At 40.3% G+C, this 26,284-nt stretch overlaps 1 protein-coding gene across 3 annotated transcripts in view; it reads right to left on the bottom strand.

Moving 5' to 3' along the window:
- The window catches only part of NELL1 (neural EGFL like 1), an 821,645-nt gene that overhangs the window by 699,052 nt on the left and 96,309 nt on the right, over window positions 1-26,284 (bottom strand). For all 3 annotated transcript variants that reach the window (XM_027581185.2, XM_027581188.2, XM_027581186.2), the window contains exon 4: window positions 4,247-4,417. In XM_027581185.2, the coding sequence (XP_027436986.1) occupies window positions 4,247-4,417 (171 nt within the window). The remainder of the gene's footprint in view (window positions 1-4,246; window positions 4,418-26,284) is intronic.

Genomic DNA, 26,284 nt, shown 5'->3' with positions numbered 1-26,284 from the left:
TACCTGGGGACCAGGGCCAATCACTATAGGGGGACCTGCTTGTTTCAGAATTCAAAGTGACTGAGTGAATAAGCCATGAACTTCCTGATGGCAAGGACTTATTTCTCTGCATCCTCCACAGCCTGGCAGAGTGTGTCCAATGTATTAATTTGAGGAGTTGATGGAAAGGTAAAAGTTACCAAAGGGGAGGAAAGAAAATCTTCTGAGGTAAACAGAACACTTATGCACCAAATCCCCCCACTGGATTCTGGGCTCTTGAATAATAGGAAGAGGCCACAAGGTGAACAGAGGATGGAAGGAGAGAATCTGAGGAAGGTTAGTGCAGGCCTCATTCTTGTCTTTGTTGGCAACTATTAATATAAAGGCAGCTGGAGAAAAACCCAAGGCACTGGAGATAATCAGGCTAGCCGCCCAAGTGAATGGTTCCTTTTCTGTTTCTAGCTTGAGGTAATCTGCTACCCATACTTGGGGAGGTTCTAAGACTAGGCCCAGCTAAACAGCTAAAGCAGGAAGAAAAGTGTTAATCTCCACAGCCAGCAGAAAGTGTAAGACGACCAACTAAAATAGCAGTCATTTTTCTTATGACCATTAGTGTAATTTGGTCTGAAAAGACAGTCTCTCAATTCTCATCTTAAAAAGGTGGGAAAAAATCACCACATACCAGTTCCTCAGAGCAATGGAATTGCCCAGGAAACCTTCCTATTGCAAATGTTTTTATGGTTCTGGAAACTTCTGTATTTCTCCCCTGGGAAGACTCCCTCATGTGTTCGCGACTATGTCCCGGAAAGTACAGGTCATGAACACTTTACAGAGGTGATGTGCAGGGATAGAAAGACCAAAGCTTGGGAGTTAGATCTTGGTTCAAAGTTTTGGCTGTATGCTTATTACAGATGACTGAGTTATTGATCTTTGAGCCTTTCTAATTCCAAATCTGTAAAATAGGTCTAATAAAACTGTCCCCACATGACTATCCTAAGGAATATTATGGCCAGCATGTTACCTGGCCTCTGGTAGATGCCCAAATGTAGGTCTTTCCCCCATGCTAATGAAATGAGTTTCATTAGTAAGATTCCATATCTTACCAAACAACTCCAAGGATCAGCAACCTAAGACGTGTGGGAGGAAAATACTAGAAAGGAGCAAACTGCTCACACTGAATCAGGCTCTGGCCTTCCCTCAGCTCCCAAGTCCAGTGCCACGGTCCCCCACTGTTGGGCTGAACAGCCTAGCACTTAGAATGCTCATGAATCAGACTTGGGTCCAAATCCTAGTACAGCAACTTACTAGAAGACTGCAGACATATAATGTAATCTCAGCTCCATCATTTTAAGGCAAGAAAGTAAACATGAGTATGGGATGAATTAATCTATCTTAAAATGCTTAGCACTGTGCCTAGCACAAGTCAACACTCAAATATTATCACATCACCATTTGTCACCTAGCCAGCAGAACTCTAGTGGATGACAGGTTGAGAAAAAAATATACCTCTAAGGGGAAAAGCCATCAAAAAGAACCTCAGGAGTATTAAATGCATAGCTTTAAGAGTAAAAAGCAGCCTTTGTGACATTCACTCTCTGGGAGAGTGGCCTATATAAGTAGACCAGCCTCTTGATAAATGGACCAGAGCCTCCACCACCCTAGAATCAGCTAGCGCTGCTGGGAAGAAACTTGTAAAGAAGGTAAGCCCATGTTATTCACTAGACACTACCTGCTCTTTCCTTAATCTTTCCTTCTTCTTCCTGGGGCTCTGATGCAAGTACTTGGTTTTCCAGGGTCCCTCACTTTTCATTGCAGCCTAGTCTCCTCCTCAGCTTCCTCCCCCTTCCACCTAAATCACAGTTTTGAAATACTATTCCATGTACCAAGGCTAGACCGCCTGCCTAAGAACCACATGGAGAGCTTGTTAAAAATACAGTTTCTCAGAAGTTTCCACCCTCAGGAAATCTGATCCAGCAGATTAGAGACGGGGCCTGGTCACCCAGTCTTTTTTAAAAATCCCCCAGTAATTCTTAGGTGTCATCTTATCTGGGAATTACACCAAACATCAATTTTACCTCTCCTGTGGCCCAGTTGTCCTGGGCCTTTCTTTGCCCTGACCTATCTAAAAACCTCATCTGTGTTTGGGCCCATGAATCATTAACTGGCAACAACTTTACATTCTCCTTCCAATATCTTATATAAAGAACATGTTAGGTCATGAACTAAAATATGATAAATTTCAAGAAAAATGAAGAGATATTCGGAATCCCCCCCAGTCCATTCTCTATAAATGGGGCTGACCTTATAAAATACTGTGGACTCCAGCTCTCCTGTCCTCTCTCCACTTTCCTGGTAGAAAGGCCAAGGTAGCCAAGAAGCACATACAGGGTATGAAAGTTTGGAGACAAAGAGGTACCCTAAGTGTGCAGAATCAAAAATGAACATTGTACTGAGCATCAAAAACTAAGCACCACCCAGAGGACCTTATATGGATTATCTCATTCAGCACTCCCATCTATAAGTATTATCCCAGTTTACAAATTTAAAAATAGAGACACAAAGAAATTAACTTGCCCAAATTCAGAGCAGACAAGTGGTTGAGGTGGTCAGTAAAAGAGTATTTCATAGGAACCAGAGAATCTGTGGAAGTGTGAAACGTTAGATTAGCAAAGACATAGCCTTTCCTCTTTTTCCTTCTCCAGAGAGATTAGAAAAAAAGATAAAACTTTTGGAAGGAGGAAACAAAAAAACTGCATAGCAAGAAACCAGCAGTATCCCCCAGACTTTTCAGGGGGGAATTACTGAACTAGAGCTTTAAGGCCCCTTTCTGACCTGTGGCATAGGACATGCAGGGCCTTTCTGCTCTCCCATTGTGGGAGCATACGGATGGCGAGCAGGGCAACAAGAAGAATGCTACCTGGACTGAAGTTCTGGAAAACTGAAGGAGCCAATGAGCTCTTGAAAGTGGAAAGGAGGATAGCAGCAGAGGGCCAGCTTTCTCCAGGCTGCCCACGTTAGGGCGGTATGGTGAAAAGGAGCCCGTGGTTCTATAGAAACTTTGTCCAGACTCACTTATTATAATGTGGCTGAAGTCACAATTCTTCCCAAGTCCAGAAAGTAGCTTAAATAAATCAAAATGACCACGACTCATTTCAAGATGGCAGAAGCTCCCTTAAGCCTGCCATTAATTTCTGTTCTCTGCTCTTCCTGGCCCTTTTTCCAAAAGAAACTGCAGAGCTGGAATTGCAAGCACATTCGAGTACCTCCTCATCAGAAATGGAGTCTGGAGCTGATTAACCTTGGATTTTTTTTTTCTCCCTGTTCAGTTCCAGAAAGGAGGTTGTCCCCAACATGCCAGTTCCTTATCCTGGGCCTAATGGAACAAGTCCTGTGTCTGAACAGTCATTTTAACTTTGACAGTACCATTAACAAGAACCAAAGATTGATAGGCACTGCTAGCAATGCCAAAAACTTTGTGAGATCACTCTCCACAAGGATTTTCAGTGGATTCTAGAGAGATCAAAACCTTCCCTTCAACCACCATTAGCCAGTTGTCCAGCCACAAATGATCCAATGGAGACTACGAGTCTTTTTTCAGCTCAGAGTAAACCTGACTCCAGTGTCCTACATGCAGGATGAGATCTCCTTTCCACCCTAATTCATGATGCCCGATGAAATCCCCCCAGGTCTCACAAACGGTCTTGCCAACCACTGGCAAACTGAAAGGCTCATTCCTTTGCAGAGAATGGATGGGGTCAATTCGCAAAGATTCAAAGCACAGCATCTTTAAGAAGCCTCCATTTGGAAAAGATATATAAGCAAGGCTGTGCTTCATGAAGTGAAAGATAATTAGTTGCTTCAGTGGCACGGGCTTCTCAGCTTCATTCTAAGGTAGATGGGCTCATTCGCTTTCAAGTCAAACGAACTCAACAACAATATATCATAGTTAACTGTGATCACAGCTCCATGGAATTTCAGCTGGTGCTGAAGTCCACGGAGGTACACTTAAAATTCCCCAATCTGTAATCAACCTTTTGTACATTTGTTCCTAATCACAGGATACTGTTTCATCTTAATGAACTGTTTTCTTAGCATATTATGGTTGGTCATTTCAGCACATCTAATGGCCCATTTGGTAAGTTAAATTACAATTAGGGCCCCTTGGATTTTATTTCCCAGCAAGGCCTGGAGGGGGTTGATATTTTTCCCCCTTCCCACTACTCGATTTCAAGGACAGAATTGCAGAAGAACAGAAGCACAGACCTACCTGTTGCAGTCGACGTGGAGCAGGAGATGAGAGGCACTAAGGGACAATGCGACCTTGTGCCACTGTCCATCTGCCAGCCGGTATGGAAGCGCCTCGGTCCTGGGCTTCCCATTATGCATATAGTGGTATCGGATCTCATCCCTCAGACCACTGCTCTCCAGTTCAAAATAGCTGCATGTAAAGGAACAAAAACTTGATTTTACTTCTGGACGTCCCAGTCATCAATCCTCACTACTTCTCTACCACCTTTCTCAGAATCTGCAATTAGCTACACATGACATAAAGATCTCCTAACCAAAAATCAACTGTACTGCATGGAATCCAATTCACCTGTTGGAGAACCTCACCGTGACACCTTGAGCTTCTGAAATGGGTACCGATTGATCCACTGTGAAGAGAGCCACAAGCTTACCAAAGCATGGTGCAGGGTCTCTTCCAATACCTAGAAGTACAGTTCAGAACCCTCTATTGTCTAAAAAAGCCTATTCGTGTAGAATGGACTTAATGATGCTTATCTTTATTACTGCCATATTTACTTTTTCAAGAATTAAAGGACAACAGAAATGATGTTGGATTATCAGGGACTGAAATAAATTTAGGTAAGATTGCTTTACTAAACACATTCCCCCTGGACAAAAACCTTTAAGTGGACAACAATTCTTAGAGAAGGAGGAGAGGAATGGTTGAAGCTACTCATATATGGACCAGTATTTCAAATTATCATGTCATGAGACATGCAATTGAGTCTTTTCTTTCCCCCAGATTGTTGGGGCATTTTCCAGATCCATGAAAAACTCAGCACCATCACTGCAGTTTGCACTTTTGCCATAAAATGCAGAAGTTTGGGACACTCCTCAGGCCCACACCAGGACTGATACTTTCAGTGGCAGACCATTTAGTCTAAGCCTCTGAAATGCATCATTGGTGTCATTAAATCAGGCCTATTCTCACTGCCAGGCATTTCACTAAGCATTCATCTAACTTATCAGCCCTACAAACCTAGAAGGCTGATACTATCTCTTTTTAAATGTTAAAAAACAGATTCTGGAATTAATCTACCCGAGCCGTAATTTAAACTCAGGTCTAAATTTGCCAGCCCATGTGTTTTCTACCAGCTTGCTGTCAATCTCAGAGGCACAATGACCAACTAGTAAGGATGGCCTCAACTAGCACTGTCTCCCAGCAATTCATTCGTACAGACAACTCAAAAATGACCTGCCTATGTAAGAAACCAGGTTCCATCCCTAGATTTGAAAGGACCTACTGTTTCTCTTCTAATCAGCTGAGTTGGCCTAACCCCACTGACCAGACCGTAATTTAATCTAAAACACAAGTTATCTTCTATGAGCACTGAAATGAAAAGATCATGAAACTCACCCTCTATTATGCAGGACTCCCAAGTCATGTGACAAAGAACAAATGCATATTTCTTGCTTATCTTTCACAGGAATCCTCCCAAAAGAGCAGTGCTGGGGAAGATCAGACTCTGACCTACGTACATCACACTAGACAGAATCAGGCCCAAGGTCATAAACCAAGGAGGTTACTTATACTATTGCAGCCAGCTCCCGGGCTCAGGTACACACTTATTAGTAATAATATACTACATATTTTATAAGACTGCAAAAAAGAAAAATCCCTTAACATGGAAGACATTCATTTTAAGGGAATTCTCCAAATTGCTTCTAAGCAGCTAGAACATAGAAAGAATCAAAATCTGAGAATTTAAAAGGTCAGGAAGACCTTAGAGATTATCTGGTCATTCATTTAGTCAACGTTTTGTTACTGAACACATAGTAAAGGGCTAAAAAAAGGATTTAAAATACAGATCTTGTTCTCAAGACACTCTGAGACTAGCAGAAAAGGAAATAAAACGTGGCCCTCATACAAAAAAGTCAGAAACAAATGCAAGACAAAGGAAGCGGTCATGTCATGTGCTAGGAATGGACTCACTGCTTTCATAAATGTCATCTAATTTTTCAAATTAGATATTTTTATCCCTGTTTTACAGAGTTCACTTGTGATTAGGGATTTTAAGTACCTTACCCAAGACCACACAGTTTCTGAATTTAAAAAAGCAGCATGATTTTGGGTAAGAGACCTCACCAAGATCATGAGAAATCTCTCAATTACTTCATTTTGACCAATAAGCTACTGTTGTGAGAAGGGACAGGACCTTAAACAGGATGTGAAAGACAATTAGAAATGCTCCTGTTGATCACCTGACAGAATTTAAAACGTGGAGGGGGGACAGGCAGAGCTATTTAACCAGGTTCAATCATTGTTCCTGGGGTTATGGCTTCATTGAGCAAGAGCTCATTACACGCATACCTTGTAAAGATTACTGTAGCAAGTTATTACCTCGGGGTAGTCTCAAACCTATAGCTCCAAGAGAAGAAATCTGCCCTGTTAGGCAAAATAGATACTCGTGTCTTAGGGGAAAGTTTCTGACAGCATCGTGCACATATTCAAGAAGTGCTGTATTCCAAACTTAGATGAAGTCAGAATGGGGTGTTTTGGGTTTTGTTTTATATACATCAAGTAACTGCTGAAAAGGTCCTAAACACAACAAGGACACTGCATGGCTAAGTTCCATCTGGGTAAGATGGTTTCCTGGGTGCTGGGAGGGGAATAAGACAGTATTTCCAGAGAGTAACCCTCTGCTAACAGAAGTGTGAGCCTCAGTCCTCAAAGCAGCTTGGAGGTGGTCATTTGGCCTGACGACACTTGGCTGGAGCCTGGAGGGGAGACTCAGGATTTGCAGTAGAGCCCTGTTATTCAAAATATGGTCCACACACCAGCACCACCACCACCTGTGGAAATTCTGACTGTGGGGGCACCAAGACCTAGATGAGTCAGAATCTCCATTTTAGCATGACCCCCAGAGGATTCAGGTGCCCATTAAAGTTTAAGCAGCACTATAGGGGAGTATCCCAGGTGTTGCTTTACTTCCTGGACAGCTGGTTCCGGTGAGGGAAGCAGCAGTTTGATGCCATGAGCAAGTAAGAGCCCTGGTGTGCTGCCAGGGAGGAGGGGGGCCCTGGAGGTGATCATGTAAAGGAGAGTCTAGTAAGCTCTCTGCACCTGACCAGTCTGCTTTCTTCAGGTCTCAAGTGCTTAGAGGTCTTCTGTGGATTTTAGGGAGGGATCAACTATATGAATGATAAAAATCACCAGCCAGACTTGTAAGCAGCATTTCTCCCCTTGGCTCTGGGCCTCAACCAAGTCCTCAGCCAGGGAACTACTGTGGCTCCCAGAGAAGTCTGTTCTCCTGGCAAATAACTGAAAACAGCAAAGACATTCACTACAGAGTTCTCCTTTTCAGATCGAACATCCCCAGCATCTTCTTTCTACCCCTCTACACCACCTAGACCACAAAGGCCCTCCTGGACATGGATTCTCTGCCTTACTCTTTCTAGATCCTTCCGCATGCTGGTCACCATGCTCTAGCTGTAGTAAAATGAATCATTTCCCCTTGTGTTGCAACCAGGAACACAGACATTGTCAGGACTATGCACAACCATGAGTGTATCCTAATGCTTGCAAGGACCTTCCCATTATCTAACACTGCAAACCATTTCATACAAAATGTCATGAAGGTGATCTTTCCTACCCTGTATTTATACAGCTAGTTTTTTTTTAAACTTACACCCTTGCTCAAGTGCTAGGGAGACGCTATCCCACCATCAGCATGAATAATTCTCCAAAGCCCACCACTGAGTATGATGAAAAGAGTTACTATGAAGTTTTACAAGACTTCCTGAATTTCATGCAATATTAATAATTCAGGAATAATTCCAGTTAATATAGTTAGATCAAGATCAGCCAAGCAATTTTTATTAGACTTTTTGTCCATTTCCCTAAAACTTATATTAAGGGATCCATTTTTTAGCTTATTAGACAAAAGAAATTTAAAATTTGAAGATCATACAGCTGTAAGTGGCAAAACTAGGACTTGAACCCTAGTCTGATAGACACTAAAGTGGATTCTCTCAATGGCAACACCCCATTACTTTCTACTATGTAAGAAGTTTTACATCTAGTACCACCTCTTATTTTGCCAAAATCTTAAATGGTAGTTATTAAATTCACATTTTAAGGTAAAAACAGAGGCTCAACTTGATAAAGTGCCTTGACCAAAGTCATGTAACTCCTAAGATTCAAATCCAGGTCTACTTAGTTCCAGGATTCATGTTCTTCTCACCACATTATATTCCTCTCCAGGTACAATGGTATGACCCTATAAAGGTCAGAGGGCAAGAGAATTCAGGTAGACTCAGCTCCCCCAGCCTTAGTCCCCAAGATGCCCCATCCTGGCAAAGAATGTCCCTGCAGACTCAAGCACAAGCCCCATTCCTCCTGCCAGGAGGAAGTTATCACCATTTTTTTTAAATGGTGTAGGTGTTCATACAGAATCTCACTTCCATCTTCTGGCCATTTGCCTACTGCTGGGATAATAAAGAAAAGCTGCCAAAAACACCAGGGAGGTATACCGTGTCCAACCTCAGGTCAGGGGTCTCAAGGACTATGTAATTTTTTTGGGAAAAAGAAAAGGCAATAGCATAATTTTAAGTAATATTGCAAAGAACACTGGCCCAAGGATACCAAGACTTGATTCCAACCTTACACCTGCATCAAACCATGAAATTCTTGGCAAAAATATCCCTGCCCCTCTGTACTTCGGTTTCTCCTATCCATTAATGATCAGATCTGATCCATAACACCCCGGCATTCCTTGGAAAAGTTTTAGGGTCTAAGGCACAGGGAAGGGATTGGGCACCAGAGAAGCTTCACTCTCTGTTGTGTAATTTGGAATTTCCCCTAAGATTTCATTTAGATAAAAGAGATACACTTCCAAAGATAGTCTGAAACCACTGAACTAAGTAGTCTTCAGGGTCCGGTTTATGTCTAGATTTCTGTAATTCATCTAATACTCTAAAAAGTATCCATGGTGATAAAGCTATTGCTAAGCTAAAAATAGAAAGAGGGGACATGAATATAATCCTCTCCCATCTTGTTTAGGACAACCCACCTTACATGGTCCAGTATTGTTTTGCAAATGGTATTTTCCAAAAACACTAATAATTTTTTCTCCCATATCACATGTGCTTCAATGTAATCTTGATATTCTTCCAGATTGGAAGGTTTAGATCTATGTCCCCTCCCCTTGATCTGGGTGGGCTTGTAAGTACTTTAGGGGCAGAAGTAATGCTTGGTCACTTCCAAGGCTGTGTCATAAAGCCTCATGTGGTTTCTATCTTGTTTGTCAGAATACTTGAGCCTAAAGCCCTGACCCACTGTAGAAGAGGTCTAACTACCTGAGGCTGCCATGCTAGAAGGAAGCCCAAACCACACTGGGAAGGCTGCATATCAGTGCTCTGGTTGGAAGCCTCAACTGGAATCCCAGCCAACACCAGTATAAGCACCTCCAGATGGTTTCCCCAGCTGTTCACTCTTACCAGACGAAGCCACTAACATTGTAGAATAGAGACAAGCCATTCCTCTAGAGTCTGTCCAAATTCCTTACCCACGGAATCCACAAACATAGTAAATTTAGAGACAGTTTGTTACACATCGGTAGACTTTGGAACGCTAACTTCATCCATACTGGTTTATACCTTTAAAAATTGAAACTACAATTTAGAGATGTCCCTATTAAATGCCCAGGGTCATTGGCCAGATGATCAAATATCATTGTGCCAATTTTCTGCTTGCAGACCCACAGACTATGTTTTCTCTTCTATCAAAAATGGAATTCTACCCAAAAAATGCAACACAATATCAATAAATCACCATCTCTTAAAATGCATGCTTCTCAGAATCTATTTAAAGAAATACCAAAGAAATATGCTATTATCTTCCTCAGTAATCCATTATTTCTCTTGTATCAGGTCCCAGTATGTTAACTTCAAACGTCATGCTTACTGAACTGGAAGTGGTCACTCAGTGGTCCCTTTATAAATCAGTTAACCTCTATGGCTTCTAGCCCCCAATGCTCTTCCAGCCTATAGAGCTATTTGACCAAGTTAAAAGAAAAAACCTACTTTATCTGAACAAACTTCGATTGCTCCCAAATTCTATTGCCTCTACTCAGAGCAACATGGAATAGTAGAAACCACAGAAATTATGTGCCTACTATACAAGGGCCTTCAGGTTCTGGTCAACACATGTTCAATCCTTGCCTCAGGCATGGAATCCCCTGCATCAACACAGACAAGACACACCATTTTCCTAAACCTCACTTTCTTCATCTACTACAAAAGAGCATCTACTTGACAGGTTTCTTTTCAGGAAGAAAAAAAAAAAGTGATACCATGTTTGCAAATTCCCTACCAAATGCCTAGTGTCCACTAATGATTATGATTTCGCCTCTTTCTGCATACATGGAAATCAAGAGCCTCAGAGGTGTGCAGCTGCTGGAAGGGTGCACACATCCTGTCTTTCTCAGCAAGCGTTTCTCTGCCTTCCCCTTTCCCTTGTTTAGACTTGGCCTGGTGGGGCGCCTGGGTGGCTCAGTTGGTTAAGCGACTGCCTTCGGCTCAGGTCATGATCCTGGAGTCCCGGGATCGAGTCCCACATCGGGCTCCCTGCTTGGCGGGGAGTCTGCTTCTCCCTCTGACCCTCTTCCCTCTCGTGCTTTCTATCTCTCATTCTCTCTCTCTCTGAAATAAATAAATAAATAATTAAAAAAAAAAAAAAAAGACTTGGCCTGGTGATCTTATTTGCAGTTGTAAACTTACTGTTCAGCTCTGTACTCAACCCTCTTAGCAAACATCTAGCAAGAGATTAACGTGACAGTAATTACAAATTGCCTGTTACTGAAAATAAAACATTCACTGTTAAATGAAATGTGAAAATAAGGTTCTTTATGCCTACTCAAAACAGTTCCATTGCAGTCTTTAGAAGCATGGGAGTAGCCACTCTGTTCTTACTGACGTAGGGACTGGCTTCTACCTTTCCCACATACTAAGAGTCAGGAAAAGAGACATGGAACCTTGGAAAGGTAGGAAATTTCTTTTCCCAAATGAAGAAAAAATTCTAAGATAAAGGCAACCAATGAGCTGGTTCACATAGGGAAGAATGTAAGGTTAGTTTTTGACTACAGAGGCCTTCAAATGCAGTCGAAGTATTAAATAAACAGGCCCAAGGCAAGGAGCTAGAATCACACCTCTCACCTGAAGCCTAAGTATAGCTCCTTGTCTCCAGGAACTCAAAGTTAAGAGGTTTCTAAATATCAAGAGCTAGGAAAAAGGAACTAATAGTAGTTGTAGTTCTGGCCAATGTGTATATAGCACTTTCTATACTTCTAAGTTTTCTTAAAGACTTAAAGGAATATTGTTCTCAAAAAAATATGAAGTCTTCACTTTTAACTATTACTGTTTTAAGTTTAAATTTTTAATTTGAATATTTTACTTCCATGGTTCAAAGAAAATTCATCTTTAAGGTACTTAGTAAAAAAAAAAAAAAAAAAAATACCCAATGTCTCTCAGAGGCAACTATTTATCAGTTTCATGTGTATCCTTCCAAAGTTTTTGTGGAGTTTTTTTGTTGTTTTTTTTTTTTTTTTTTTAATCTTTAGAGTTTCAAACTGCAAAGAAAGAACAGGGAGTTCTCATATACTCCATTATCTGGTTTCCTATTAATATTCTTACATCTATATGGTACTTTTATCACAATTAATGAACCACTATGGATACAATATTATCCAAAGGCAATACTTTAGTCAGATTACTTTAGTTTTCACCTAATATCCTTCTGTTTCACAACCCCATCCAGGAGACTACATTAGATTCAGTTGACAGGTCTCATTAGACACCTTTTAGTAGTGACAATTCAGAATTTAGGACCTTGAAAATTGAAAATTACTAATGAGGAATTTTATAGAATTTCCCCCAATTATGATTTGTCTGCTGTTGTCTCATGTATAGACTTGGGTTGTGGGTTTGGGGAAGGAAGTGTAATTCTCATGACCTATCAAAAATACATACTATAAACATGATTTACTAGTTTTGATCTTAATCTTGGTGTTAATCTACCTGGTTTAGGTAGTGTCTGTCAGGTTTCTTCTCTGAAGTTACTCTTCCCTCTCCACACTGTCCTCTTTGGGAGCAAGTCTATACAGTCCACACTTACCCAGTGAGGAGTGCTCCACCCTCCTTGAAGGTGGAGTACCAAAATTATCTGGAGTTCTACTGCGTGGAAGATTTGTCTCTTCTCCCATTTCTTTCTTCAGTCATTTATGTAAAACTCTATGTACTCCTGGGTTGTTTTAATCTTTGGGTTACCATCCAATACCAGTTTATTTTGTTGCCCAAACTGTTCCAGGTTTGACCACTGGAAGCTTTTTTCAGTTGGCTCTTCTGTCCCTTTGACATACTTCCATTATTTGTGAGTTATGGTTTTCTCTGGAACATTTCCTTTAATTATGGTACAAGATGTTCAAGCCTTGTCTTATAGGTTTCCTGACTCAGTCCTAGTATCAGCAATTTCTCCAAAGAAACCCAGTTGTTATTAGAAAATGGTATTAGAAACCAAGATCTGGGTAGTTGGTATGTTCATTGCTACTGGAGTATCATTGCTTCTAGGTCCTCTTAGCTGAAAGAGCTAAGAAATGTATGTGGTATAATAACCAGCATACACACACACACAGTGTATATACACACGTGTATATGTATCTACACGTAAAGTTTATACTGATGCCTTATATTCTAATCTGTTACCATATGGATTATGCTAGCCTTTGCCCCAATACTTAACCATAACATCCCACTAATCCACTCTATTACTCACTTCCAGCATACATATACAGTGATTTTAGAACTGTTAACCTGTATCCTCGTGTAAACAACTATCAACTAGAACAAAGCATCTATGCACAGTTCCTTTTGCCTTTAGTCTGACTCCACTTGTTTCTGAAGTTACTCAGGTCAGCAATTTCTCCAACCCCTTTTCACTGAGGTTGTTCCACATATTTGTAATACAGTTAGACTGTTCTGTCACTTTCCACATTCCATCCACAATCTTTTTTTTTTTTTTTTACAATATGCATACATTAAGGTTCACTCTTTGTGCTAGAAATTCCTATGGGTTTTGACAAATGTGTAGTGTCCCATATCCACCATGAGAGTGTCACACACCATAGTTCTACTCCTTGAAAAAAAAAAAAATCCTGCTTTTCACCTATTTGAACCTCAAACCCCTCAAAATCACTCAACCCTTCTATTTCTGCCTCTTCCAGAATTTCATATAAATGGAATCATACAGTATATAGCCTATTCACACTGTTTTCCTTTATTCAGTAATATGCATTTAAGATTCATTCATGTCTTTGGATGGCACTGAATAGTATCCCATTGTACAGACCTACCAAAAATCATCCATTCACTAGAAGGATACTTTGGTTTCCTCCTGTTTTAAGTGATTATAAATAAAGCACCTTAGTAAGTTTTGTATTCAGGTTTTTATGTGAAAATTAGTTTTTAAAAACAACTGAGTAAAAACCTAAGAGTGTGATTGCTGGATTATGTAGTAAGACTATGTTGAGCTTTGTAAGGTATGATCAAAGAATGACAGCTCCTGTTGCTATACATTCACACCAGCAACTGGTATGGTCAGGTTAATTTTAGCCATTCTAATCAATGTGTAATTCTATGGGGGGGGGGGGGGAGAAAGACTTTGATCATCTTTTTATATACTTGTCCTTTATAGATCTTCTTTGGTGAGGTGCCTGTTCAGACTTTTTGCCCATTTTTAAATTGAGCTGTTTGCTCACTTACTGTTAAGTTTTTATAAGTTCTTAGTATAGGGACACTTGGCTGGCTCAGTTAAGCATCTGCCTTTGGCTCAGGTCATGATCCCAGAATCCTGGGATGGAGTCACGCATGGGGCACCTTGCTCAGCAGGGAGCCTGCTTCTCCCTCTGCCTGCCGCTCCCCCTGCTTGTACTCTGACAAATAAAATTTTTTTTTGACAAATAAAATTTTAAAAAGTTCTTAGCATATTTTGTACACAAATCTTCTAACAGATATGACTTGTCTTTTTTAATAGTGTCTTTTGCAGAGCACAATGTTTTGTTTTAGTAAAATCCAACTTACCAATTTTTTTTAATTCTTTTTTGATACTGTAAAGAACTCGTCACCAGACCCAAGGTCATGTAGATTTTCCCCTATGTTTTCATTTAGAAGTTTTACTGTTTTGCATTTTAAGGTTTGTGATCCATTTTGACTGATTTTTTGTGTAAGGTGCAGAGTCTTTGTCAAAATTCATTTTGCATAAGGACATCCTATTGTTTTAGGATCTTTTGCTAAGACCATCCTTTCTTCCAGAGGTTTTAATGCTATAAAAGCAAATATTAGTCTATTCCTTTTTCACCATCTAACATAAATGATAGTATACAATCTTCAGTCTTCTACACCTTCCTCTTGACTTACTTTAACAAGACGTTTTATAAACAGAACTTACTCTTTATCCTTAAATTTTATATTCTCCCATTCAAAATAAAAATCAGGAGAAAAATATCTGTTATCTCTTTATAGCACAAATCTAGACTACAACTAGTCAAAGGTCCATTTTCTTAAGGCTCAGCCAAGGTGCATTCTGTGGAAGCAAGACTGAAAACCCTATGTAAGAGATGGCAGTAAATGTTACTTAGTAAACACCAAGTTGTATGAAGATCTTTGATTTACGTGCCTATCTTCAAGGAATTTACATGCCATCTGATGGGGTAAAACAAAAAACCTACAGAAAAATAAAGCCAGACCTTTTTAGAAAGGGGGAAAAAAATCCTCTTATTGAATGGTGATCCATAAAAGTTTCAGACAGGTAATAAATCTAGAAGAACTATTTACATTGAAGGGAGAGGAGATTACTTCCCCATTGTATATTCTTGCCTCCTTTGTCACAAATTGAATAAGCATGGGTTTATTTCTGGACGGTCTATCTTATTCCATTTATATGTGTCTACGTTTGTGCCAGTACCACACTGTTTTGATTCGCTTTGTACTGTACCTTAAAATCAGATTGTGATATCTCCAGCTGTCATTCTTTTCCAAGATTGCCATGGCTATTTGAGGTCTTTCTGGTTCCATGCTAATTATAAGATTTGTTCCAGTTGTGTGAAAAATGTTGGTATTTTGACAGCGATTGCCTTAAATCTGTAGATTGTTCTATGTACTATGGACATCTTAATATTAGTTCTACCAACCCTTAAGCATGGAATATCTTTCCATTTGTTTCTGTCATGTTCAATTTCTTTCATTAGTGTTTTATAGTTTTCCCAGCACAGGTCTTTCGCCTCCTTTAGGTTTATTCCTAGGTATTTTACTCTTTCTGGTTCAACTGTAAATAGTGTTTTCTTAATTTCTCTTCCTGCTGCTTCATTAAAAATATACAGAATTGCAACACAATTCTGCACGCTGGTTTTATATCCTGCGATCTTACTGAATTCAATTATCAGTTCTAGTTTTTTGTGAAGTCTAGGATTTTCTATACGTAGTATATCATGTGCAAATAGTCAAAGTTTTACTTCCTTTCCAATTTGGATGCCTTTATTTTTCCTTGTCTAATTATTCCTCAAAAAATTAAAATTACCATATGATCCAGTCATTCCAGTAATGAGTATTTACCCAAAGAAAACAGAAACACTATTTGAAAAGACACATGCATCCCTATGTTTATTACAGTATTTACTATAGCCAAGATATGGATGAACACTTGGGTTGCTTCCATACATTAAGGGAGAAAGAAGTAGTGTGTGTCAGACACACACACACACACACACACACACACACACACACACACACACACACACACACACACACAATGGAATAGGACTCAGCCATAAAAGAGTGAAATCTTGCCACTTGCATCAACATGGATGGACCTAGAGGGTATTATGCTAACGAAAGTCAGGAAAACATACCATATGATTGCCCTCATGTGGAATTTAAGACAATGAAAACATGGGGTGCCTGGGTGGCTCAGTCATTAAGCATCTGCCTTAGGCTCAGGTCATGATCCCAGGGTCCTGGGATCAAGTCCCACATCGGGCTCCCTGCTCGGCAGGAAGCCTGCTTCTCCCTCTCCCACTCCCCATGCTTGTGTTCCCTCTCTTGCTGTATAATCTTAAAAAAAAAAAAAAAAGAAAGAAAAGAAAAAATGAAAACAGACCAAAAAAAAAAAAAAAGAGAGAGAGAGAGAGAGAGAGAGACTTTTAAATACAGAAAATTGATGGTTACCAAAGAGAAGGTGGGTGAGGAACGGGTGCAATAAAGAGGATTAAGCGTACATCACCTTGTGAGCACTGAGAAATGTATAGAATTGTTGAATCCTTACACTGTACACCTGAAACTAGTAACTTAATTATACTTCAATTTAAAAAATTGGAGAGGGTAAGAAAGGTGCTTCAGGAAGGGAACATACAAAGGAGGACAGGAGGAGGAAATGTGTCTGGCACTCAGGTAATAGAAAAAGAACAGGTATGGATAGCACTGAGGAGGTGTGCAAACAGAGCACAGTTGGGAAACAACCAAAGCGTCAACTGCTACTGGATTCATAAAACCCATCTCTGACATTTGGCCTTTACCCTGCACCCTAGCAGTTCTCAAACCATTTTCTGCTAGGATAAATAGGTGATTTCACAGGCAGGGAACACTCCCACAGGTGTCAATTTCTGATACACTACCCTTACCTTCTGTCTTCTCTCCCTCCTTTTAGAAAGCACTTCAGATCAGTGGCTCTAATGTACCCTGAATCCACTCCAGTACATTAGGATACTTAACATAAATGAATCACAAGTTTTCCTCCAGTCTAGGCCTGTCTTTGGAGCTATATACTTGAATAGCCAACTGTCCACTCAACTCCACTTTGATCTTTCAAATTTAGTAAACTCAAGACATAACTTTCCTCCCAAACCTGGTCCTCACCCACTATAGCCTACATCAAAATGAAAGCTAGACACGTAAGCATTGTCTTTGATACTGTTCTCCCCTGTGTCTGATGTACAACCCACCATCAAGTCATATGGCTTCTACTCCTGGGTACCCTATTTCTCACCTCCTCCACTGCTACCCTCCTTATCTAAGCCACCATCACCTCTTACTAGCAACTGCACAGCCTTGCAACTAGTCTCCTTGAATCCACTCTGTTCCCTTGCAATCCATTCCACAGCCAAGGTCATCTTTTTAAAAACAAAACTCCAGTCAGCTCACTAATCCCTTCCAATCACCCCCCACCCTAAGCTTACAAATCAGTAACTTCATGGCTATTGAGCTTCAGATGAGAAATTTAGAACTAGGATTCAACATGGCCCCCAAGAACCCACATGCTCTGGCCCCTGCCCACCTGTCCAGCTTCAGCTTGTGCACTCTCCACGTTTTCCTCTACATACCAACCCTCTTTAAGGTCCTTGAACATACCTCACCCTCCCACCAAAATATAGCACTTGCACATTCCACCCTGTATTCAAATCCTCTTACATTCATTCTCTACCTAGTTACCTTCTATTCATCTTTCTCCCTTGTCACCTTGTATGCCACCTACCCAAGGAAGACTTCACTGATATGCACTTCCCACCACGGCCCAGGATTTTTCATGGGACTATATTCCTTTCCATCATAGTACTTGTTTCCAAATATTCATTTTTCTTATTTTTTTAATATCTATCTTTCCCACTGGATTAAAAGCCCTATGAACAAACTGACCAGGTCTGTTTTTGCTCATCACTGCATCTTAAAAGAGTCTACCAGAGGGCCTAGCATATAGTTAGGACTATTTTTAGAATACGTTAATATTTGGTTTTTATTAACAGTAATAAATCATAGCACATCTCACAGCTGATGGTGATAGATCAAACTGCTTTAACACTGAAGTAAACACGGCCTAGTCATCTGACTGCTTCTGCTAGCAAGACTTGAGCTCCCAATATAGTGAGGTATTTTGTATGTAACATACTCACAATGGGATTTCTGTAACTCAATAGACCAATGGATCAATGAAGCAATCAAAGGTCAAAAAATACACTGAGAAAAATGAAAATGAAAACACAATGGACCAAAATCTTTGGGACACAGCAAAAGCAGTTCTAAGAGGGAAATATATAGCAATACAGGTCTACCTCAAGAAACAAGGACAACCTCAAATAAACAATCTAAACCTAGACCTAAAGGTATTAGAAAAAGGACAAAGCCCAAGAAGAGTAGAAGGAAAAAAATAAAGGTCAGAGCAGAAATAAATGAGACTTAATAGGGGGAGGGGAAATGAAACCAAGAGCTGCTTCTTTGAAAAGATAAAATTGATAAACCCTTGGTCCAGACTCAAAAAGAAAGAGGAGCCAAATAAAATCAGGAACAAGAGAAAACAGACACCACAGAAATACTAAGGATTATAATAGACTACTAGAAAAAATATGCCAACAAATAGGACAACCTAGAAGAAATAGTGACTTCCTAGAAACATACAACCTACCAAAACTGAACCAGGGGAAATAGAAAATCTGAACAGACCAATTACAAGTAACAGAACTGAACAGTATTCAAAAAGCTTCCAAAAAATTAAAGTCCAGGACCAGATGGATGTACAGGTGAATTCTACAAAACCCTCAAAGACGAGTTAACACCTATTCTCCTCAAACTTTTCCAAAAAGTAGAAGAGGAAGGAAAGCTTCCAAATACATTCTACAAGGCCAGCATTAACCTGATCCTAAAACCAAACACACACACACACACACACACACACACACACACACACACGCACACGCGCGCGCTCTCTCTCTCTCTCTTTCTCCCTCTCCCTCTACAGGCCAGTATCCCTGATGAACATACATGTAAAAATCCTCAACAAAATAAAAGCAAACCACATACAACAATATACTAAAAAGATCAAGTGGGGATGTATTCTGCTGACATAAGGATGGTTCAATATTTGCAGAATCAGTGTGATATACCACATCAACAAAACAAATGATAAAAGTCACACGATTGTCTTAACAGATGTATAGTAAGCATCTGACAAAATTAAACATTCATTAATGATTAAAAACTCAACAAAGTAGGGTTAGAGGGAACATACCTCAACATAACAAAGGCCATACATGAAAAACCCATAACTAACATCATACTCAATGGTGGAAAAACAGCGCTTTCCCCTAAGATCAGTAACAAGGATGTAAGAATGTCTACTCTTGCCACTTTTGTTCAACATATTACTGAAAATCTCAGCCACAGCATGGTACAGAAAATCTCAGCCACAGCATGGTACAGAAAATCTCAGCCACAACAATAAGAAATAAGAAGCATCCATATTGGTAAAGCAATTAAACTGTATCTACACATGGCATGACTCTGTACATAGAAAACCCTCAAGACTCCACGAAAAAACTACTAGAAAAAATGAATTCAGTAAATTTTCAGGATACAAAATACCCAGATACCAGTAGCATTTCTATACACCAATAACCAAGTAGAGAAAATAATTTCAATTACAAGTGCACAAAGAGATACCTAGAAATAAAACCAAGGAAATAAAAGACCTGCACTAAGAAGACCTGAAAACTATCCAACACCAGCAATAGAAACTGAAGAGGACAAACTGGAAAGATACGCCATGCTCAAGGAAGAATCAGTATCATTAAGATGTCCAGACTACCACAAGTCATCTACAGAATTAATGTAATCCCCGTCAAAATACCAACAGCATTTTTTTTATAAAGCTAGAACAAGTAACCCCAAAATTTGTATGGAACCACAAAAGACCACTTTCTAACACCATGCACAAAAATAAACTCAAAATGGATTAAAGATCTAAAGGCCCAAACCCATGAACCTCTTAGAAGAAAACACAGGCAGCAATCTCTTGGTCGTTGGCCTTAGCAACATATTTATGGATAGATCTTTTCAGACAAGGGAAACAAAAGCAAAATAAACTACTGGGACTCCACCAAAATAAGGAGCTTTTGCACAGCAAAGGAAACCAAGAAAACAAAAAGACAACGTAATGGATGGTAGTATAATTATTTGGTTACTGCTTGTCTCCCCAATGGATTGTGAACTTCATGAACACGTGGACCATGTCTGGTTTTGCTCATCATTGTAATTTCAGAGCTGAGCACAGAGCCTAGCATATGGTAAAACTTAGTAGTTTTGCAGTTAATGACATTTACAAATCTCTGGTTTTTATTAATAGTATTGCACCATGTATGGCACACCTCACAGATTATGATACATCAAACTGCTTTGATACCGTGGTTGGGAATCACTAATGTAGAAGATAAAAGCTTCTTGTGAAGGTGATTCAGTAAAAGCAATATTGACATGGTTGACTTTTTTGTTTTTTTATATAAGGGAGTTTGACTCATAGTATGGAAAATACAGAGGTAGTATAGCTTCTGGGTTTATCAGGTAGCAACTGTTGTTTTTTTGTCTGCCTCTGTTTTGCATCCCATGTGTTGTCTTCAACCCAAAGCTGGCTTTCTTTGCAGTTCTAGAGAGGCTGCCAAAAGTAGCTGAGCTGTTTGTTGTCTTGAAAATGCCCAGGGAGAATGAATGCTTTCTTCACTCATATCAAGTGATCTCAGCTAAGTGCCAATCCTCTTGGCCAGTAGAATGCCATGTGCTGATAGTCTATATGTCAACTATACTCAAATGTCACATTAGTTTCAGGTGTACCACTTCATGATTCAACATGTTTATACATTGTTATGTTTACCACAAGAGTAGCTACCATCTGTCCTGATACATCACTATTACAGTATCTCTGTGTTACTTAAGCTGTGTGTTTTGTGCCCATAACTTATTCATTCCATAACTGGAAGCCTGTACCTCCCACTCTCCACCTATTTTGCCCAACTCCCCATCCCCCTCCCCTCTGGAAACCCTCACTTTTGTTCTATTTTTAGGAATGATTCTGTTTTTTGCTTGTTCATTTTTTTTAGATTCCACTTATCAGTAAAATATGGTAAAATATGGTATTTTTCCTCAGACTTATTTCACTTAGCATAATACTTTCTAGGTCCATCCATTTTGTCTCAAAGAGCACAATCTTCTTTATAGCTTTATAATTCCATTGTACATATATACACTCACCCTATCTATTCATCTATTGATGGACACTTAGGTTGCTTCCAGATCTTGGCTATTGTATATAATGCTGCAATAAACACAGAGGTGCTGATCTCTTTTTGGATTAGTGTTTTTTCTTTGGATAAATACCTAGTGGTGGAATTACTGGATCATGTGGCTTGTTTTTTTGTTTTGTTTGTACTGGGAAAAGACGGTCTTTTCAATAAATGGTGCTGGGCAAACTGGACAGCTATATGCAAAATATGAAACTGGGCCATCTTTTAACACCATACACAAAAATAAACTCAAAATGGATTAAAGATCTAAATGTGAAACCTAAAACCATAAAAATCCTAGAAGAGAACACAGGCAGTAATTTCTTTGACATGGGCCCTAACATTTTTCTAAAGTCTCCTAAAGCAAGGAAAACAGAAGCATGGAGTATTAGGACTACATGAAAGTAGAAAGCTTCTGCAAAGGAAATCATCAATAAAACTAAAAGACAACCTACTGAATGAGAGAAGACACTTGCAAATGATACATCTGATAAGGGCTTAATATCCAAAATACATAAAGAGCTTCTACAACACCAAAAAGCCATCTTAATAAAGAGTAGGCAGAGGACCTGAAAAAGACTATGCTACCACCGGTCCTGAATTTTGACCCCTCAAAAGAAAACACCTCAAATCAGGTGATCTTAAAAAAAAAAAATTACCTATGGTTAATATATCCAAGTGAAAATTCACCTAAAGCAGCTTTATCTAAAACCAAATTTGAGGGGCGCCTGGGTGGCTCAGTCGTTAAGTGTCTGCCTTCGGCTCAGGTCATGATCCCAGGGTCCTGGGATGGAGCCCCGCATCGGGCTCCCTGCTCGGCTGGAAGCCTGCTTCTCCCTCTCCCACTCCCCCTGCTTGTGTTCCCTCTCTTGCTATGTCTGTCAAATAAAATCTTTAATAAGAAATTAAAAAATAAAACCAAATTTGATTAAAGCCCATTTACCTTCCTATCACATGTGAGTGGTTATGAATTTCACAAACATGAATTTCATGTCAGCAGTACCATAAGGGAAAGTCATCATTAAGAAAACTGGCTGTTAGGTAAATTGATTTTTAGAATAATTCATTATGTGCCAACTTTGAGTGCCCAAGCCTAATCTCTGGCAGCTTGGAAGGCAGAGGAGGGACTACCAGCTGCAGAGCTGCCTCTCCCACACAAGCCAGTATAATCAGAGTCCCTTCCACCTTCTAAAAGAACTAGTGGGCTTTAAAATTCATCCATTCTTACTGCAATGCCAGAATTCCTGTTTCCCATCTCCATCATGCCTGCCAAGGGCAGGAGCAGCTTCCTGCCCACCACCATCCTGAAGCTGCCTCTGTCTTAATTCCGGATCTGCTCAGATGACCCAGGCACCGGGGAGGTAGAGCCACACGGCGAAAGCACTGGTTTCTTTTTCAAAGTGCTCCAGATTTGGCTGTGCCCATGCAACCTCTTGTTAAAATGCAGGTTCTGATTCAGTAGTCTGGGCTGAGGTCTAAGGTACAGCATTTTTTTTTTAATTTCTTTAAATTCAATTTACTTAGCACATACCGCATAATTAGTTTCAGTGGTAGAATTTAGTGATTCATCAGCTGCATACAACACCCAGTGATTATATCAAGTGCCCATTTTTTTTTTTTAAGATTTTGAGAGAGAGCTCACATGCACACATGAGTAGGGGGAGGACGGTAGAGGGAGAGAAGACTCCCTGCTGATCAGGGTGCCTGATACTGAGCTTGATCCCAGAACCCTGAGATCGTGACCTGAGCTGGAATCAAGGGTCAGACACTTAACCACCTGAGCCATCCAGGTGCCCCTCAAGTGCCCTCAATGCCCATCACCCAATTACCCCCTCCCCCCACCCACCTCCCCTCCAGCAACCCTCAGTTTGTTTCCTAGAGTTAAGGGTCTCTTACTGTTCACCTCCCTATTTTCATCCTATTTTTCCTTCCCTTGTCCTAGGTTCATCTGTTTTGTTTTTTAAATTCCACATGTGAACAAAGTCAGTCAGAGAAAGAAATACTGTACTATTTCACTAGTGTAATTTAAGATACTGCATTTTTTTTATTTTTTTAAGATTTTATTTATTTGAGAGAGAATGAGAGAATGAGAGAGAGAGCGCACGAGAGGGAAGAGGGTCAGAAGGAGAAGCAGACCCCCCCACCCCCGCTGAGCAGGGAGCCCGATGTGGGACTCGATCCTGGGACTCCAGGATCATGACCTGAGCCAAAGGCAGTCACTTAACCAACTGAGCCACCCAGGCGCCCAAAGATACTGCATTTCTAATGAGCTCCAGGAGATGATGCTGCTGCGGCTGGTGTGCCGGCCACATGCCTACAAGCAAGGCTTACAAGATAAATACAGCCGTTAATTAGGACTTTTAACCCGCACATCCCATTAGGAAGTATCTAGGAGGTAAATACTTCTCTGGTCTTGGACAGGAGGATGTATGAGAAGGCAGACACTCATTCTTGGAGTTCAAACTACAACTTTCTCTACAACCAAGGAGTTTGCTGGGCTATGGTTTTCAAATGCTAAGAAAGTCTACCTTCGGGGCGCCTGGGTGGCTCAGTTGGTTAAGCGACAGCCTTCGGCTCAGGTCATGATCCTGGAGTCCCAGGATCGAGTCCCACATCGGGCTCCCTGCTCAGCAGGGAGTCTGCTTCTCCCTCTGACCCTTCCCCCCTCTCATGTGTTCTCTCTCTCATTCTCACTTTCTCAAATAAAATCTTAAAAAAAAAAGTCTAACGTCAAGTCTTCCAAATATATGGAGTAATTATTTTCCACACCAGAAATTTCACAGCCACGTACAATATCTACTTTGGAAATGCATTCTTAAGGGGAAAAAAAAAGTTCCTCCTTTCCATCACATCAAGAGGCCTAGAAAAACTTTTTCATGCGAGGAATGTCCTTCAACAGAAGACTTTACCAGGAAATATACAAAGAAATCCTGCTGGCCAACTTAAACCACAAAGAAGTTAGATGAGCAAAGTGAAGAAATGGGGCCAAGACTGGGCATTACTGAGGCATGGCTCCAATCCCATTCTTCCATAAACTGACACCCCACAACACACCTCATTCTACTGACTCAAAAGCAGTTTCCCATTTGAGGTATGGAAAGACCTTCATCAATTACTGCTTCTAAAAGAAACTGGCTTCAAAAGGGAAAAACAAACTTCACAGAAAAAAAAAAAAAACCTATCAGCCTCCACTTTAAGCAAGTGATCATGGCTAACATGACTATAGTAAGATAGATCAACAACAGGAACCTCGTGACGTGATGCATGGAGAAAACCCATCAGTCCTCTAGTATTCTTGCCCAAGAAATACCTAATTTAATCACAACAAAATGTCAGAAACAACTTGAGTGACATTCTACAAAGTAACTGACCAGTATTCTTCAAGTGTCAGTCATGAAACACAAGTGAGGAATGGTCACATTTTGGAGGAATAACTCAATCTAATGTCGGTTCCGAGACAAGATCCCAGAACAGGGTTAAAAAAAAAAAAAAAGATTTGTGGAAAAACCGGTAAAGTTCAAATAAGATATATGTTTTGGTTAATAGTACTGTAGCAATGTTAATTCCCTGGTTTTGATAAGTTTTCCAAGGTTACACAAGAGGTTAATGGAGGAAGCCAGGTGAGGGATATAGAAAAACTTTTGCAACTTCCACCCAAGTCTAAAATGAGTTCAAAAGGAAAAGTGAATCAAGTACTATTTGCTCTCCTCCCAAGAGGCAGAGCCAAGAAGGCCACACAAGTGGCTGACACATCAATGGAAAAGTTTGACATTTTCTCCTACTTTCGGAAAGAAAGACTGGATCCTCTAGACAGTCTCTCTTCAGTCTGCTTTTTCTCAATACCTTGACTCATGGTTTCTCCTCATCTCCCCCAGGCAATGGGTCATTCTTATAATAAATCAAGTTCAACTGTGAAATCTACCTTCCACCCATCATATAGTTGCAGAAAGGTGAAACCTTAACAAAGAACAGCTAGAAAATGAGCACAAACTGACTAGAAAAGACATCTGGGGGAAACAATGAAGAGGCAAAGATCGCAAGAAGAAATTAAGGGTTCTCCCATCCTGCATGAGATTTGAGTGGCTGTTTGAGAGCAGGGAAGGCCAAGGGCATGCAGTGGGCACAAGTCAGGAGATCACCAATTATGGGGTGAGAGGAACCCCAAAGTAGTTCCATAAAGCCTTCATCTCCAATAATTCTAAGAATGGAGTAGGCACAAGACCTCTACTCTAAACCTTGGAAAAGAGCTAGGCCAATGGCTCTTGTCACTAAGATAATGACACACTTGTTTCCTTACCACTAGTTTTATTGTGGTCACTAGTGCTTACGAGTTAGATGTAGAGACCACATTTCAAACTTGACTGATTTCAATAGATATGCCATGAGTAGAACATACAAGATAAAGCAAGACATTAGGACAATTTTAACCAAGCTCTTTGGTCTAAGAACAGAAAGTATAGTAGCTACATAATCACCACCACCACCACCACCATTGAGTACCTACTGTGTGGCACACGTGGTCTCAAATCCTCAGAACAAGCCCATAAGGAAAGCATCACCATCCTTAGTTTACAGATGCAGCTTGAAATTCAAAGATATAAACCATGTGATCTGGCCTTGACAACACGGACGGTAAGTGGTAGATCTAAGATTTGAACCCAGACTTAGGTAACAATAATGATGCTCTATTCTACTCTATGTTGCTATCTAGGATATTGTGGAGTACATGAAGTTGCCAAAAACAGCAGAGATACAGAGACCACTGGCCCTGTGTGGCATGAAGGCAAGAGCTATTAGCAAAGTCTCCCTGGGGACTTACTGTGCCACCATAACAGATGGAAGTCAAGTAAGCCAAGTTTCTCTTTTCACTCCCCTCACTACTCTCCCTGCAGAGAAGATGGTTTTCAGAAGGAAGAAAAATGGTACAA

The sequence above is a fragment of the Zalophus californianus genome, chromosome 11, assembly GCF_009762305.2.
Source record: "Zalophus californianus isolate mZalCal1 chromosome 11, mZalCal1.pri.v2, whole genome shotgun sequence".
Classification (NCBI taxonomy): domain Eukaryota; kingdom Metazoa; phylum Chordata; class Mammalia; order Carnivora; family Otariidae; genus Zalophus; species Zalophus californianus.
Note: the sequence above shows the minus strand (reverse complement) of the source record. Positions and strands in the feature narration are given on the sequence as shown.